Raw genomic sequence first — 18,550 nt, 5'->3', positions numbered from 1 at the left:
CTTCCCCTCTGTGGCAGCTCCACCGGGCGGGAGGATTATGGGAAAGGGGGGATTTCTCTCCACCCACTTTCTCCACACCATGCATATCCGCGCATGCCCCCACTTCTTTCTAAACCAAAATGCCCCAAATGTTGTAACCTTTCCGCACAGAGCTGGAGTGGCTCCTCCATCCCCTTGATCATTTTGGTCGCATTTTTTCTGCACTCTAGAACAGTATCCTTTCTGAGGTGCAGGAACCTCAAGAGTCAGAGCTTGATGCAGAAGATACTAATTTTGAGTTAAAGGATTCTGAGCCCTGAGCAGCCCTTCCCCACAAACACCCCCTCCAGGCCTTCTTCCTGTGAGCAGTGTGATGGGGGCCCAGGAAGGGTCATTTTGTTGTTGCCATTGTAAACAATTGGGAATCCTTGTTGATCTTCTTCAGATCACCCAGAGATCTACCAGTAGATCCTAATCCACCTTCTCTTCGCCCTCTGCTACCAGATGTTGCTCTTCATTTCTCTGTGCTTTGTGCTCCCTGTTGGTCCTAAATTGTATAAAAACTGGGGAAAGTGAGTTGCACCCATTGCTTATGATTTTCTCCAAACTGTGGCAGATGTGTGAAAAGGCATCTGATTTTGGTGTTCCTTTTTTGTCTCCTGGGCAAGAAAAGACAGCATGACCCTGCAGGGTAACCAGAGCTGCATGCCAACCGGCCAGCCACATTAACTAGAGAGTGAATGCCACATTCCTCAAAGACACATGCGCGCACGCATGCACACACACACATGCTTCCCCTCCCTTCCATGGCTGATTTCCCACACTCAATGGCACATTCATTTATCATGGCCTTTTCTTTTGCATATCATTCAAGCTGAGCTTGAGGGAGAAAGAAAACCGTGTCCTGGCCACTTGACAGAAAGGGTCAAATCAAAGGCTCAAACACAGGCCAGGTGGAAATGCTGGCCAGAGGGTGTAGGGTGGCAGATGGATGGTGGCTTCTCTGCTGTGCGGGTGCTGGGTGCAACCTGCACATTACACACTGTCTTCTTTGACTGGCTGTTGGCGTCATGTCACTGTTAATGGTTAATGTTGCCATAAACTGGCTGAAGTTTGTAATCTCTGGGAAAGGAAGCTATCAGCTGGGCCATCAGAAGCGGAGAGAACACACTGTACCCTTGGCTGGCTGCGGGTGGGGGTGTTGATATTCTTCTCTGGCTTCCTCTTTCTCCCTCCTGGCGTGTGAGAGAAAGAAAACACTCCTGTCTTTGGGAGGCACACTGAGTTCACCGGAAGCGCTGTTCTGCCTTTAGCAAGGCAAAGGCGAGATTGCCAAAGGATTCCTGTGCCTGACTTTGGCACAGGAGCCCTCTCTAGCCTGACCTGCCACCAGGTGGTCCAAGGCAGGGGGGCAACCCCCCAAGCTATCAAGCTGTGAAGGAGGGAGATGGCACTCTCGTGTTCTTAACAATACCCCTACAATCCCACACCCAGGGCCACTGCCCAAGACCCCCCCCCCAGCCGCTCATGTACTTTGCAAAAACGAAACTCGGCGCATAACTTTCTGTCCATCCCCACTTGCACACGAGAAGCCAAGGGTTCGCCCACGCTTTACTCCCTCCATTGTCACCAGGGTCTTCCTAAGGGGCGGCAGTACTGGCTATTGTTTAAGCAAGAATGGGGGGGGGAGAGAGAAAGCTGTGTAGGAACCTGCAAAAGGCTCCAGAAAGACCACATCCACCCGCGACCCAGGAGGCTTGCCGGGTCACCTCTCCTCTCCTGCCTCCCCGTCCCTGGCCACTCTCTCTCCGGAAGTGTACCTGCCAAACCATTCCCCCCTTTTGTCAGTCAGATGCCCCCTTTGTGCCCGCCCCTTCTTCCTGCGCTGGGCCTCCCACGTGACCTTCAGTCCTGTCCCGGGCTCGGCTGACGGAGGCCTCCTGCTCGCTTTGGCGACTCTGCCTGTTCTCCTCCCAGCCCTGTATTGCCTGGAGCTTCCCAACTAGGAGGCCGCCCGCCCGCCCGCCCGCCCTCCCAGTACAACTCAAATGCCGCCTTTCGTTTAACTCCGTGATCTCTGCTGCCTGAGAAATGTAGGGCTACATTTGTACACATGCTTAGCTTTGCTTTCGCCAAAATGTAAGCTGCATGTTCCCCAAGCAGAGACCTGCCTTGCTGGTTGTAGGGGAAAGGCACAGCCACAAATGTAGGGGTTGCAAGATTGGGGGGGGGGCGCGCAGCTTGGTGGTACAGCATCTGCGTAGTCCCCAATGGCCACTCCGGTGCTGCCAGACAATATTGAGCGAAATGGGCCTCAGTCTAAGGTAGCTTCCTCAGTTCCTGGGAAGGAAAAACAAGAAATATAAATCGAGTGAGATTTGCAGAGTTGGAGGATTTGAAATCCTAGCAGCAGAAACGGCGTCACACACCCTTGAATGATTTTGTCACAAGTATTTTTAATTCTTGGTGTGTTTGTGGAAAAACACACGTTCCTGCGCTTTAGTCTGGTTTAATTAGCCCGAGCTGCCTTTGGCAATCCTGCCTGGCCCCGCTGCTTGTACTCAGCAACAAAGCCTCGTGCAGCCTGTCAGCGACCACCAGCCCAAGCAGGCCGCCGGGCGTGTGCCCAGGGACTGTGTCCGAAAGGCATGGCGTCGTGACTGGGCAACTGGGAACAGCAGAGGAAGGCATGGGAGGTGAGAGATGAGGAGGGCCCAGCCCACCTCCCCAAAACGGAGCCCTTTGCTGTGGGGCTAGATTTTGTCTTGGATCCCAGAAGTGCCAGATTATGATCCTTCTCAGAGGTGGTCGATTTGGGTCCAGCCGCTGGCACCTCCCTCAATCTGGCAAAATTAATGAAGCGGCAGCAATTCAGAGCGGATTAGCAGAGACTATTTTTAGAGCTGCCTTTTGTGAGATTGTTGCAAGATAAACAGGCAGTTTGTTCCTTTTTTGTGAGGTACATAAACAGCAGCTCAGTGACTGAATGAATTGCAGAGCCAAGGTCATGTACCTGGGTTGCAGGCAGAGCTGCGTGCCAACACCTGAGCAGCAGGAGGAGATAAGAAGCACCGGAGGAGGAGGCTCTGGAAGAGTGAGCAAAGGCCTGGAACCTCCCTCCCTGTTGCAGGCAGCCAATGGGCACATTCTTCTGCTCCCTGCTGTGGGAGAATTCCAGATCTTGTTGGGCTGCAGAGGGACTGCATCCTGGGGAGGCCAGCCACTTCCTTTTAGTACATGAGCCCTACTCAAATAGATGTTCACCATCCTCTCTTGACACAAGCCCTGTACATTTTGGCTATTTTTGTGGAACATGGATGCTCTTGTCTGTGACATGCGCCTACAGAAAGCTCTGGGCTGGCGGCATCCAATGCCATCCTGCAGAGAACCTCTCCTGTGTGTGGCCATATGATTTATGATGCCCCAAAGGCACAACCAATTCCTTTTTTTCCTGTGTGTTTTGGCTATGTTTGTTGTGTATAGATGTCCTTCTCTGTGCCATACTCCCACAAGAAGATTTGCCTAAGACAGGATGCTGTGGCGTCTCATAGAGGACACTCTCCCCTTTGCTTTGGTGTTAGATTTGTCCTGACCTAAAGCAGAGTTTGGGGTGGGCACCCCCAGTTACTTATTTGTCTCCTTCTTTTGCTATTTTGCTAGGGTGCATAGGGTACCCACACCAGTGCTATGTGCATATGAGAAGCTCTGGGTCAGGCAGGATGCAGTGGCCTCTTGTAGAGGCCACTCTCCTCTTTGCTCAGTTGCATGATCTGTGCTGGCCAACAACAGATTTTGGGGTAGGCTCCCCACATTACTTACTTTTTCTACTTGTTTTAGCTATTTTGGTTGTGCGTAGATGCCCTTATCTGTGCTGTGCACCCACAAGAAGCTCAGGGTGAGGCAAGATGCAGTGGCATCTGATAAGAATACATTCACCCATTTGTTGATGTGTATGATTTGTCCTGGCCCAAGCACATTTTGGGGTTGGCACCCAGGTTACTTATTTTTCTCCTAGCACACTTTGTCTATTTTGGTTATGCATAGATGCCCACATTGATCCCACAGACCATATATGCCCAGGAAAAGAAACTAAATTAACATTTCAGTTAATTACGCAGTTTTTGTGAAGTTGCTATAGTTGACAGTGCCTTGTGCAAAAAGAAAGCAGTGGGCCAGACTCAACTCTATGGCATGCTGTAGGGGATGTTCCCCTGGTGGCATGGAAGTATCATTTGGGGTGGCTTATTTTGGAGTGCACAGTAAAAGTTCCCTTATTTGTAACTGTAGACTGCAGTCGTTGCGCATTGATGTGCGTTGCACAAAAGCACCACCTTTTGCTCCAGGGAATAATGTAGCTTGAAGGAAAGAGCTTCTTGCTGATGGAGATATGTGATATTGGATATCATAATTCGTATTTTGCTGTGTGGGTCCAAATAAACTAACTAGGCTATTCACACAGCAATTTGTTGGAAAAGGAACTGGGAACTGGGCGCCAAATTCAGGATTATAAAAAAAAGTAAGACAGAGCTAACTGCAAGGTCACCACCTATTTTCCAACTCCTGAGGTATTGATCTGGCAAAAAATTACATTCAGCCTTATTCAGCACACTTGGTACCATTTTTGGTCCTGGCTCATGTACTGTGTGGGGCTGACATGGTGGGCTGCAGCCGATCATTTCTGGCCCCATGGGCAGGGCCAGCTTGCTGAGCTGCCGGTGGACAGAGCCAGGCATCACATGACTTTTATTTTTTAAGGAAGATGATGTGTAAAAATTATGAAAGTCAAAAATAGATATTGCTGCTGGATGACCCGCAGCATGAGAACTATTTAGTAAAATGAACGTGGGAAAGAGTAATTGGTATTGGTATTTTTGATCGAATTTTCATTATTTTTAAAATACATGTTTATCTATTGTGTGCACTGTATTTTTACTGTATATTTCATATGTAATTTTTTTTGTAATAGGTTTTATAATATGTTGTTCACCACTTTGGGGGCCTTTTGGCCAAAAAGTAGTATATAAATAAACTATAATAATAATAACTATAATGAAGTGGAGGAAGAGTTAAAGTTGTTGTGGGCCTTGAAGGCTGGGCTCCTGACAACTTGCCTCTACCTCCTGCAGACAGCCCCATGTTCAGTCTCTGGCAGAGTTTCATGTTTCCGATTTTCTCCTAGCAAATTCTGATGCTGAATGTTCTTTAGTTCAATTTGGGACGCTGGTCTTTACCTTCAAAGGGCTAAAGGGGGTGGGATGGACACAGGACTGGATCCAACCAGCAGAATCCACCCCACCAAGCCAAATTTGACCAGTGGGCAGAGCCACGCACCTGTCAGTCACCTGGCAATGGCATCATTGTGATATCCTGTGACAACTTCAAAGGGGCTTGCTGTAACTGCCATCAGTTGATAGGCCATTACAGCAAGCTCCTTTGAAGCTTGTTTGCAGGGGCAGTTTGGATTCAAATTGCACCTGAAAATGGACTTTTTCTGCTGCAGTGGAAAAAAAAATCTGTTTGCAGCCACAGTTTGAAGCAAAATTGCGCCAGTAAACAGACAAAGGGGAGCTGGCAAGAAGCCCTTTTAAAGGTGTACCAAACCGCTGCCTCCTGCAGCTGATCCCAGTTGGGCTTGCTGTCACTTTAGGCTCCCAGTTATTTCTTTGGAGTCACGTCCTTACCTGCCCCACAACTGACATTACATATGACATCACTGAGCAGGAAGATCTGAAGGGGGCTTCTAAGCATGTTTGGCTAGATGCACTTAGAAGCCTCTTGGTAACCCCTTTCAGAAGAGATGTACTCCTCTATGAAAGAATTAATCCTGTAGTGTGCACCATTACAGATGACAGGATTTTAGCCTTCTGATTTCTCAACACAATGGGGTGGTATGGCCCCACCAACAAAAAAACTGCCAGGTTTCAAACTAACAATTTAGTTTACTTCCGCGTATCAGGTATATTTCCACCCTCTAAGATACCATTGAACAGTTTTGCTAGGTATGGTGTTAATTCATCTTCCAATGCTTTATAAAAATCACTCCAAAATCATCTCCACCCCCCACCAAGGACTTTCAATTTTTGAAAGCATCCTTGATCTCAGACTCAGAGATTGGTTGATCCAAATATTCTTTATGATCATGAAACAGGGACCTGAGATTTATCTCTTTTAAATAAGCATAAATGGAATGTGAGTTTGGACTATCTTAGTAATAAAGTAGCATAGAATTTGGTGAACTCTTCATCTTTTTGTATGTGAAAACATAAATCTCCCACTTCAGTCCTAATCTGATTTCAGATTTCCAGAGTTCTTCAAATCATGAGGAAGCAGTCTTGAGCACCAATCCACAAATACATAGTAATGCCATTTTAAGTGGGCTGTAGTCACATAATTTTTTTCTGTTTCAAACAATTCAAGTTCTCTGTGCTTACTTATTAGTGCCTAAAATACAATCATTCCTAGAATGAGTATTGAATCTAGCGGCGCAATAAGTAAATTCCTTGGATGAAGTCTGCAACTCCAGGTATCTACCAGGTTAAAGGAACTGGTGAGTTCTGCCAATATATAACCATGCATGGAACAATGTAACCTCCTCTCACTCCTGTCTAGCTTTTAATTTAAGCACTCATCTTCCTCCCCACTATGACTGCCCCTTGCTTAAAAAGCCGTTCAAAACCTCCTAAACCTCCTTCTACTGTGAAGCCAACCACCTGCTTGTTGGATCCTTGCCCCTCGTGGCTCATTATGAGCTGCAAAGAGAGACTGAGCGGAGGGATCAAGGCAATGGTAAATGCATCCTTGGAAGAGGGTGCAATGCCATTGGCCTTCAAGGAGGCAGTCATAAAGCCCATCTTAAAAAAGCCCTCCTTGGATCCCCAAGAGTTGAATAACTTCCGCCCAGTCTCTAATTTACCATGCCTGGGCAAGGTGATTGAGCGAGTGGTGGCCAAACAGTTACAAACACACTTGGATGAAGCAGATTATCTGGATCCATTCCAATCGGGCTTCAGGCCTGGACATGGAACTGAAACAGCCTTGGTCGCCCTGGTGGATGATATGAGGAGGGCGCTGGATAGAGGAGAATCCACCTTCCTCGTCCTCCTGGATCTCTCAGCAGCTTTCGATACCGTTGACCACGGTATCCTTTTAGATCACCTGGAGGGATTAGGAATAGGGGGCACTGTTTTACAGTGGTTCCGTTCCTATCTCTCAGACAGGCACCAACGGGTGGCATTAGGGGATGACGTTTCAGACCCTTGGCCTCTCAATTGTGGAGTGCCACAGGGTTCTATCCTCTCCCCCATGCTATTCAACATCTATGTAAAGCCGCTGGGGGCCATCATCAGGAGATTCGGGCTGCGATGTCACCAATATGCGGATGACATGGATGGGAAGGAATAGGCTGAAGCTAAATCCCGACAAGACCGAGGTGTTGCTTGTGGGAGACAGGGGCAGGCTGGGGGACATAGACCTGGTGTTCAATGGGGTAAAATTGCCCCTAAAAGACCAGGTCCGCAGCCTCGGGGTCATTCTTGACTCCCAACTGTCCATGGAGGCTCAGATCTCGGCAGTGAGCCGGGCAGCTTGGTATCAATTACATCTGATAAGGAGACTGCAACCCTACCTTCCTGCCCATCTGCTCCCATGGGTGATACACGCCCTGGTCTCCTCTCACTTAGACTACTGTAATGCGCTCTACGTGGGGTTACCCTTGAAAACGGTCCGGAAATTACAACTGATACAGAATGCGGCGGCACGCTTAATTAAGAACAGCCGTCGCCATGATCATATCACTCCGGTGTTAGTAGATCTACACTGGCTACCAGTTGTTTACCGGGCCTAATTCAAGGTGTTGGTGTTGACCTTCAAAGCCCTATACGGTTTCGGCCCAGTTTATCTGAAGGAGCGCCTCCAGCATCACCAATTATGCCGCCTGACAAGATCAGCCACACAAGACCTTCTCTCAGTCCCACCAGTTAAGATAGCGAGGCTGGTGCGGACCAGAGAGCGGACATTTTCGATTGTGGCCCCCACCCTCTGGAATTCCCTTCCTTTTGACCTTCGCCATGCCCCTTCCCTGATAGGTTTCCGCCGGGCCTTGAAGTCCTGGCTGTTCAGGCAGGCCTATGGGATCTCTGGGGTGGATTGCTTTTAATATTGGTATATTAATTATTGTTGGTGGTTTTCATTGGTTTTTATTGTATTTTATCATGTACATGTACGTCGCCTGGAGTGGCTGTTAATTCGGCCAGATAGGCGACTCACAAATAAAATTTTATTATTATTATTATTATTATTATTATTATTATTATTATTATTATTATTATTATTATTGAGACCTTCATATTGCCCAGAGTTAGGTGAATATAAGTAATCTGTCCATTACAATCTTCCTGCTCCTTCAACCAGAGCTCAAGATCCCTAGTCACCACCTGTAATTAAACACTCTTAGTTTGGTGCTCTAAGCCCAAATTCATGGTGTGTTAGCCATCTTGAGAATATCTGATAGTTGGGACAAAACTGCCCTGATCTTATCCTCCAGGGACTGCAGTGAGGCTGTCCAGTCAAATCTGAGTGCCTTCCTTATTTTGGTTATGTCAGTAGTGCAGTGGCAAATTGAGAATAGCCACAGACATGTCCCCCTTCCAAGATCACAGACCAATCTGGCCAGGCTGGAAAGTGGCTTCCTGCTTCTCTGTCACTGTTGCCATCTGCCTGTCCTTCCTCACTGTCAGAGGGATTGCTCAAACTACTGAATTCAGCCTCTCCACGTTTATCTCCTGCTGCTACCAAACTGCTTGGTGATGGAGATGGGATGCTATCCTCAGGATTCACTGTCTCTTCTTCTGCAGTTACAGAATTCTCTCTCCCCACAGCTTGGATTGGCTTTTTGAATCAGGAACTAATAAAGGCTTGCTTGCAGTTGACACTCATTGGGGCCTGCATAACTGACTCTGAAAGCTCTACAGCAATAAATTCAAACTTAAAAAAAAAAAAAAACTACTGGGTGCATAGGCTTCCCCCCTCCCACTTTTTTTCTCTGGGGGCTTTTTTGCTGCTCGGTTGAGACAAAGCCTGTTTTTCATAAGTGAAGGAATTCATACTCTCTGAGCAGGACAGGAACTCATTTTATATAGGAACTTGCAAGCTTTTGAACTCTGCTGCCTTCTAGAAGGTAGGAAGGCATTTTCCCACTCCTTTCTCCTATCTCCCTGTATCACCCCTCCTCTTTCCACACATACCTAGAATATTAGAAAAAGACAGAGGTCTTAGCCCATTCAGGCAGTTTTTTTAAAATCATCACCATTAAGTTGTAAGGTAAGTTTGCTGAGTTTTGCTTCTTCCCTGCCATACTAAGACAGAGAAACTGCATTTGGGGAGAGCTTATGAGTTTTAGGAGGAAATGTAAACATGGAAATTCTTGATTCTAACCTCTGGTGTTGGCTGCACCACACACACATTCTTAGGGATATTCATTTGCATTTCACCTTACCTTATACCTCTCTCTCTCCCCCCGCAACATTTTTTTCTCTCTTTTCCTCCTCCTCCCTTACTCCTGGCTTTGGGCTGGAACAAAACCACAAATATTTTCCCTCCCTGCTTCTTTTTCTTGCTGGGTTGAGAATGGGATCATTGTTAATGCCTTCTCCCACAACAACAGATGTCCCTGGGAGCCAATCAGCATGAAAGGGGAGTGTGTTGGCTATTGAGAAGAGTCATCTTAGTGGCTGACTCACCTTCTTTCACCCTGATTGGCACCAATCAGCAGGAAAGGACAAGGAAGCTTGTTAGAAGACTCTTCTCAGTGGCCAACACACCTTTCATGCTGACTGGCTCGTAGGATGCTGGAAACATAGAAACCCTGCTGGGATTTGGCTCCTGAAAAAATAAGGGACCTAAGACACACATACCCAGACCCTGGATGACCACACCCCTGCTGACAGTGTACATACCAGTTCCCCATCTTGGAGCAACTCCATTTCTTCTTCCCATCCGAGGAACTTAATCCCCTCACTGCTAGTTTTGGGGATCTTTGCTCACCTCCAAGTTTCTGCCCACTCCCATGTCCTTTCCTCAGGTGCTTTTTCTGCAGGCCACAGAGATTTTAAGTTATCGCCCTTCAATGCTGTTCATCCGGTGGCTTAGGGAGATGTGAGACTGTGGTGGTATCATGGCTACTGGCAAACCATGTCCTCTTCCTCTCCTGCCCATCCACCCGCTTTTCAGTCTTTTCCTTCTCCTTTTTTTCTTTTCAGCTGCCGTAGGCTGCCTGGTTCCTTAAGGCAGAAAGGCAACATAAAAACAAGCAGCAGTAGCAACAATGAGTGTAATCATCACCATCTCCATCATAGCAGTGGTAGTAGTGAAAAACAATGCACATACGTATGGCTGAATCGGGCCCATTCATCTTCTTCCTTGTCATAACAGTCCTCTGGGATACATCATCTTTATTTTTCCCATGGAACCACTGGAATACTTAGGCCATGAGGTAGCCCATTCTCCATCCTTGTCAACTTTCTTTTGCCATTTTCCAGGATGTGATTCTGGCTTTGGAAAAGAGGCTGCTCATCACTTAGATACTCTGGGACTGACCGTCTTTGCCAGCGTGCTGGATTTGAAGAGCCCCGGGGCAGAGGAGCTTCGGCAGAACTGCTCGGCAAGGCTGACCCTGCTGGAAATGGACCTGACCAACCCTGAGGACATCCAGAGAGTTTTGCACTTCATCAAGGCTCAGACAGGGAAGACAGGTAACCTGAGAGTGCAGAAACAAGGTAGGGGGAACAAGATTCTCAAAGCCTCATCTTTGGAATTTGCAGGAAGACATTTTCAGTCTGACTTCCAAGTTGTGAATTTGCAAGTGGGTTAAATGCAAAAATCTCAGAACTGGATTAGATTAGATTGTTGAGTGAATTTTCTGAGTAGATACTCAGCTTCTCAGCTGGCTTTGGAAAACCTGCGGTTGGCTGTGTCAGCACCAGGTACCTGAACTCTGTCTTTATCTACTGAAACATTTATCCTTAGCCTTTGAGCCCACAAAAGGCTTCCAAGGTGGTGACTCACAACTATTCAAGCACCAGTGGGGATCCCTGGCCCACAAGGCTGTTTTCCCCAAGTCATATATGGTTTTCTCCAAGTCAGGTGTAGGGCCGGTAAAGACGTGGCTGCAAAGCTGCAACTAGTAGCATTAGAACATGCTCCCAACTGTTCCTTGGCAAACAGGGCTTGTATTTGGAAGCATTTAAATTTGTCACCAATGGGAAGTCGGAGCTCCTGAGCAGAGCTGCTGTCTGCAGAAAGCCACCATGGGTTTGAAACCGGTGCTGCTGACCAGCAGTGACTTCAAGCCCCGTTAGATCAGCCAAGATCCTTTGCAAAGGAAAAGGCCATGCGATATCATTGTGATGTCAATTGACTGACAGGTGGATGCCCACACCCATCTGTCAAAGTGACCTGCTGTGGGTGGGTGAGCTAAAGATCAAGTCCCCAGTCCTGAACAGGTTCTCCACCCCTGCATTAAAACAGAACAGTAAGAAAAACAGAGGGCTCTAAAACAGATAAAACCCAATCCAACAGCGGAGAGAAACACAAACAAGATCAAACTGGGGGGGGGGGAGGCTTTTGCAGCTAAAAGGTCATGACGGAGGGAGCCAAAGGGGACATTGCTTGTTGGGGGGCAGACCCATGGCATAAATTTGCAGAAAGTTATCCTATACGCTTATATATAGATGCCTCTGGACAAATGAAGATGGCAGGAGTGTGGCCAGCAGTAGCCATGGCAGCCATGTGAGCTCCACATTGAGCATAATACAGTCATTTACTCTGGCTGTGATGAGGGCATGCGTGGCAATGAATAGAAGGGCTTTATCCAGAATAGAAGGATGCTATTGTGTAAAGCCCCCCCCCAGCAACTTCACTGCAAAGCTGAGTCCAGGATCACCCCCCAACTGCAAACCTGCAACCCCGTCCGGAACAAGAATGGGCACTTGACCCCTGGGGATATTTGTTATTGGCCAGCAGCACAAGCACCTGTGCCTTATGGGACAGGACCTCCGCAGCCACCCTGAGTTTAGATGGAAAAGAGGAATGAGTGTCGTCCTATTGATGGCAACCAACCCCAAATCCCTGGATGATTCTTCCCAGTGGTTCCATGTAGGGGCCCATCAGTACCATCTTCTGGAACCTACATCAGCTGAGATGTCACTGGCAGAAGAGGAGTCTGCTGGATCCAGCCAATGCGCCACTTAGTCTGGCATCTTGTTCTTCATGGGACACCTGCAAGCAGGACCTGCATGCAAGAGGACTCTCCCCACTTGGGACTCCCAGCATTGGCATTCAGACATACTGCCTCCCTCCGACAGTGGAGGGACAGCATAGCTTTTTCCTCCATAAATTGGCCTAACCCTTTTTTAAAGCCATCCAAATTGGTAGCCACCACATCAGTGGGAGTGAATGCCTAATTTAACTATAAGCTGTGTGAAGACGTCCTTGCTTCTGTCCTGAATCTCCCAACATTCAGCTTCCTTGGATGTCCACGAGTTCTTGTGTTGTGGGAGAGGGGAAAAAGCTCTCCTCTATTCACTTTCTTCACGCCATACATAATTTTATACACTTCTGTCATGTTGCCTCTGACTTCCTTTACTCTAAACGAAAAAGCCCCAAATGCTGCAACCTTTCCTCCTTTCCCTTGATCATTCTGGTTGACCTTTTCTGAACCTTTTCCAGCTCTACAATATCCTTTTTGAGGTGAGGCAACCAGAACTGCACATAGTACCCCAAGTGCAGTCGCACCATAGATTATATATAACAGAATGCTGATATTGGCAATTTTATTTTCAATACCTTACCTAAGGATCCCTAGCATTGAATTTGCCTTTTTCACAGCTGCCACACACTGGGTTGACAACTTCATCAAGCTATTCACTATGACCCCAAGGTCTCGTTCCTGGTCAGTCCCGGCAGGTCAGACCCTATGAGCGTATGTGTGAAATTAAGATTTGTTGCTCCAATATGCACAACATTACACATGTTTACAGTGAATTGCATTTGCCCATTAACTCATTTTCACAATCCCTTTGTTTTAACCACTCTGAGCAATTTGGTAGCATCAGTAAACCTGGCTACTTCACTACACGCTCATGTATGAAAGGGGATGAGTAAGTTAAAAGCATTGGACACAATCCCGATATTGGGACTACACCACTGTCCACTTCCCTCAATTGTAAAAACTGTACAGATTTCTCTTTGCTTCTATTTACTTAACCAGTTCGTAACCCACAAGAGGGCCTCTCCGCTTATTCTGTGACTGCTAAACTTACTCAGGAGTCTTTGGTGTGGCACTTTGTCAAAAGCTTTTTGAATGTCTAAGTACACATTTTCAACTGAATCACCTCTATATGCTTTCCAGGAAGACAGATGTTAAGCCTGTAATTGGCCTGTAATTTTCAAGTTCCCCCTGGCTAGATCCCTTTTTAAAAGCTGGTTCCATTTGCCACTTCCCAATCATCTTACATGGAGGCAGATCTGAGGGACGTTACATATTTTTGTTAGGAAATCAGCAAGTTGAGTTCTTTGAGAACTCTTGGGTGGTTGCCATCTGGACCTGGCAATTAGTCAGTTTTTATTTTGTTGATTGGGCCTAGAAGTTTGTTTCTTGTCACCACCATTTGCCTCAAGCTCCCTTCCTGCGAAATTTAGGGCTCATCTACACAGTGGTTTACTGTGTGTTTAGTGCTACTCACGTCATTTTAATGTGCATGGTTCACATCATGTCACCAGCAAACAGAAGCTATCACACAGTTTCCCCCCTATAAATCCGTACTAACCCAATCCTCTGAAAATACGAAAAGGAAAGGAAAAATGTCTTAACTCTGCAGCTCTAGTGCTTGCAGACATTTTGCTCTGATGCTTTTAGGTGGGTGTGTCAATCGTTCCCCTCTCCACGGCCACTCCCTTCTCCCTTTGTTCAATTTATTTCCTGTAGGCTGAAAAGCAACTTCTGGCTGCTGTTTCCCATTATACTGGCATTTTATGTTGCTGCAAACGGTGCCTTTATTTTCTTCTCCCTAACTTGTGCACAAAAGCACAACACTGCTGAAACAAAGATTTGTATTTCAGCTGTATCCTACTAGGGAAAACACAGATATTCACACTTCTGGTTTTTTTTCTTAAAGGAACCCACTGCAGCATGCTTGGTTGCCAAGCAACCAGAGGGAGTACAAATGTTAAATTAGAGGGCATGGTCATTAGGAAACTGTGTGATTGATCCTTCCCCTCAGTGTGAATAGAAAACACCGTCTTTGTAGCTGGCATTGAACCCTTATTGTGGTCAGTACAAATAGAAAACAGAGGTAAAAATAATGTCTTTAGTAGAAGTAACGCTCCCATGTGAATAAGCCCTTAGTTCAGGCACAGGGATCTGCCCTATATCTTCTGATGTTAGAAACCAGTCAAATATTTTTGTTAGAAGATCAGCAATTTCATATTTGTGTTCTTTAGAAATTCTTGGGTGGATGCCATCTGGACCCAGTGATTTGTTAGTTTTTTATCTGTCAATAAGGCTTAGAACTTCACATCTTGCCACCTGAGTTCCACAGATTCCCTTCCTGCAAATGTTAATTCAGGCACAGGGATCTGCCCTGTATATTCCGCTGTGAAGACAGATGCAAAGAATTCATTCAGTTTCTCTGCAATCTCTTTATCTTCCTTTATCTTCCAAAGGTCCAACTGCCTCCCTAGCTGGTTTCCTGCTACTAATGTATTTACAAGTATTTGTTGGTCTTTATGTTTTTAGCAATGTGCTCATCAAAATTTTTTTTTTAGCAACCCTTAATGTCTGCTTGCATTTTTGTTGTTGTTGCCAAAGTTTGTGTTGGTTTTTGTTCTCCTCATTTGGACAAGACTTCCATTTTTTGAAGGAAGCTTTCTTGCCTCTAATAGCTTCTTTGACTCTGCTTGTTAACCACACTGGCATCCTCTTGGCCCTGGTGGTACCCTTCTTGTTCTGCAGTATACATTCCAGTTGAGCTTCTAATTTTGTAGTTTTTAAATAACTCCCAAGCATTCTGGAGAGATTTGACCGTCTTCACTTTGCCTTGCAATTCCTTCTTACCAGTCCCCCCATTTTGGGGAAGTTTCCTCTTCTGAAGTAAAATGTGACTGTGTTTACTTCTTTGTCATGACTGGAACACATATGTAGCCAGTCCATCCATACACATATAATCAAAGTCACTGATTTCTGCATTTCCTCTTCTGGATGCCTCATTCTCCAGATCTCCCTCAGCATTCTGATCAGGGGGACGATAGAACAGATATCCCCAGTGCTAAGTTACTCTTGAGGCCAAGTCTCACCACCCACAATTAGTCTGCCATGGCATTTCTAGCCTGCTGGACTCAGTGCCCTTGTTCACATAATAAGTGACACCACTACGCCTTGCTTCTCCCTTCCTATAGAGTTATCCAGAGATAACTGTTCCCTCTCCACCAGGCTTCTGTTATGCCCAATATAGCAATGCTGTTTTCCAAGACCAAGCACTCCAGATTGCCCACGTGGTTCGGGAAGCTTCTAGGATCGGCGTATAATCACTTCTATATAGTCTCTCTCTCTCCCTCCCTCCGTGTCTTTGGCATTTGTGTTTGGACTTCTCTGAATGGCTTTCGTGCACTCAACATTGTCTAGCTCTGCCCCTCCCCCATTTAAATTCTATATATTTTTACTTTCATCCTTACCCCAGGGGGAGATTTATTCTGATCTGTATCCTCCTCAGTTCCTGTCAGCTTCCCCCCTCCCTCAGTTTAAACCGTTTTGATTTTCTGTGCCAGCAGTCTGGTTCCATCCCGGTTCAAGTGAAGCCCGTCCACTTTGTACAGGCCTGGCTTGTTCCAAAACATCCTTCACTGCCTAACAAATCCAACCTCCTCCTCGCAGCTCTATCTCACTCTTGCCGTGCCTGTCTAGGTGGCTCAGGGCATAGAACCAGGAGCATTTCAGAGAAAGCAGCCTTGGGGGTTCTGGCTTTCAGCATCCTTCCTAGCAACCTAAATTTTGCTTCAAGGACCTCACGACTGCATTTCCCCGTGCCATTGGTACCAATGTGCACCACAACCACGGACTCCTCCCCAGCCTTTCTGTGGGTGACATCCACAACCTTTGCACCAGGCAGGTGTTTAAGCAGTAATGGTCCATTGGGCAGTTCTGCTTAGAGTTGCCCGGCATTCCACACTCAAGCTGGGCTTATGTTAGCCTGCTGATACTTTGAACTTCAGAAATTCTGTAATACAAACACATTTTTGTACTCTTAAACACCAAGACCCTCAGCCAGACATAGCTGCATGCAGCAATGTGACAGCAGTCTGAGACGGCGGTTTAAGATTGCACTAAAAGCAGGAGTGGAAACATCTGAAGCTCTCTACCCAATGCAGTGCAGCTGGGGGCTGCATCAGATGCTCATGTCTGCACGACCGTTACTCAATACACCTCCCTGTCTAGTCCCTGGGTGAGGTTTCTGATCCAGTAAGGCAATCGACATGCAAAAGGTGCTTCCACGTGCTTCTCCCCTTGTGCACAGATTGCTATTCCACCCATGAAGAGGCGAGGGATGTGACATCCCTATTGCATTGGTTTCTCTAGCCTGGTGCTGTCTTCTCTGACCAACAGGAACTTTCCAAGAGCTTAGGCAGGGATGTCTTTTTCTGCATGCTTTTTAATGCTGGGGATGGAATCTGGGATCTTTTGCATGCAAAGTGTATCCTCTTCCCAGTGAGCTACATCAGCCCACCTATGGCGGCAAGCAGAAAAAGTTTTCTGCAAGGAAACCAGTGGTCAAATGGCCAGAGAGATTGGTTTTGGTTTAATTCTGAAGCAGCAGCAAAATGCCTTTCTTCCTCCACTCACACAAATATGGATGGCAAGAGGCTAGGACAGTGGAGGGATCGGGGAGGGGCATGGAGGCAGGCACTGATATCTCCATATGTGTCCCCTCCTCTCTTGGAATGCAGGTCTTTGGGGCCTAGTGAATAATGCTGGAGTCAACCACACCATTGCAGATGCTGAGCTGACTCCGCTCCATCACTTCCGCAGCTGCATGGAGGTGAACTTCTTTGGCACCTTGGAGCTGACCAAAGGGCTGCTGCCTTTGTTGCGCTCATCACAAGGAAGGATTGTCACAGTCAGTAGCCCAGCAGGTAAGCGGAGTCGAGGAAGGCTTGAATTCAGCCCCAAAGCCTCCTAAATTCTATGATGAAAAACATGCAAATAATCAGAATTGCCATAGATTGACTATGGGGAGCACTTGCCCTGCCCCCCAACACACCTGTGGTGTTAGCCTCTTCTTCTGCGTTGCTTCAAAAATGTGCAAAATCTGTTAAGCCAGAAGGGAACAGTAGGGCAAAGAAGAGAACAGTAAAAGGGGTGTCATCGGCACATCGGCTGGAAATGCTTGTGCTTTTCGACCGTCTTTGTTTCCTTTAGCAGATACTGCCTGCTTCTGCAAACTTTTCTCTGCACTCTGGCAGGCAAGAAACGTGCTCTGCCTACAGCTACAGCCTGCTAGGGCCACCAGATGTGCCAGACAGTCACAGCCAAGCCACTTGTAGCCCTTCCCAGTTCCATTGGCAGTGGCCCCAGAATGCCCCTGCAGTGCCCTCTGTACTTTGCCTGCAGCCCAGCAGAGGAAGCTGCCTTTGGCAATGTCAGATCAGCAGTTCACCCGGCTCAGCACCCTCTCTGCTGACTGGCAGCAGCAGCAGCATCCATGGTGTCAGGCCAGGAGATGCTGCTGGGATTGAATTTGGGGCCTTCTGCATGCAAAGCAGGTGTTTGGCCATTGAGCGGCAGCCCTTCCCTAATATGCGGCCCTCCCTTAGGGAAGATGTGGCTAGAGTGACCCCTCTTTTTCTCCTCCTCCCCCCGCCACAGGTAGCATGCCATACCCCTGCCTAGCTAGCTACGGGGCATCCAAAGCTGCTCTTAGCCTTGTCATGGACACTTTCCAGTACGAACTGGCACCCTGGGGGATCCGAGTGAGCGTCATCTTCCCAGGATATTTCAAAACCGGTAAGAGAATGACAGGAACACTGCTGTGTGTGTGTGTGTCTTGGAGAGACACTCCAAGGTCTGCTATGGGACTCTTGTCCAATGGAAGGAGAAGCAGAGAGGGAGGGGAGCAGCCTGCCATGGCGGGGGGGGGGGGGGCAGCTTTTCTTGCTCTTTGGGGTCAACACTCTGCCCTCCCCCGGAGGATGCAGAGGGGTCTTTTAGGGGAAGGGAAACTCGCATGGGAGCTCCCAAGGGAGCGCCTTGAGCTGCCCCAAGAGCCTGGCCTCATTATTCACTTCCAAGATCCCTAGGGGAGGGAGAAGGAAGTGCATAAAGTGAGGCTGTCTGGCTCTTGAGGTCTCTCCATCTCTTGCCCATCTCTTTTCAAGCCCCCCCCGCCCCATTTGCTGTAAAACAGAAGCCTACATTCTTGGGAGGCTGAATGTTGCGCTAGAGACCAGATCCCTAGATGGGGGGGGACAAGGAGGAGGGGCCTAGCCTTCTTCAGTGGTTTGGGAAAGGGGTTCTGATCCTGCT

The 18,550-nt window shown here is 47.4% G+C and overlaps 1 protein-coding gene across 2 annotated transcripts in view; it reads left to right on the top strand.

The window, feature by feature from the left end:
* The window catches only part of HSD11B2 (hydroxysteroid 11-beta dehydrogenase 2), a 70,392-nt gene that overhangs the window by 48,567 nt on the left and 3,275 nt on the right, over nt 1-18,550 (top strand). The window contains exons 1-4 of one of the 2 annotated variants that reach the window (XM_061594023.1): nt 1,857-2,675; nt 10,515-10,727; nt 16,975-17,160; nt 17,894-18,031. In XM_061594023.1, coding sequence (XP_061450007.1) covers nt 2,669-2,675; nt 10,515-10,727; nt 16,975-17,160; nt 17,894-18,031 — 544 coding nt within the window. In that variant the 5' untranslated portion in view covers nt 1,857-2,668. Of the gene's footprint in view, nt 1-1,856; nt 2,676-10,514; nt 10,728-16,974; nt 17,161-17,893; nt 18,032-18,550 lie in introns of those variants that run through there. The other variant, XM_061594022.1, reaches the window with a different exon arrangement.

This window comes from Rhineura floridana, chromosome 13 (genome assembly GCF_030035675.1).
Source record: "Rhineura floridana isolate rRhiFlo1 chromosome 13, rRhiFlo1.hap2, whole genome shotgun sequence".
NCBI lineage: Eukaryota > Metazoa > Chordata > Lepidosauria > Squamata > Rhineuridae > Rhineura > Rhineura floridana.
Note: the sequence above shows the minus strand (reverse complement) of the source record. Positions and strands in the feature narration are given on the sequence as shown.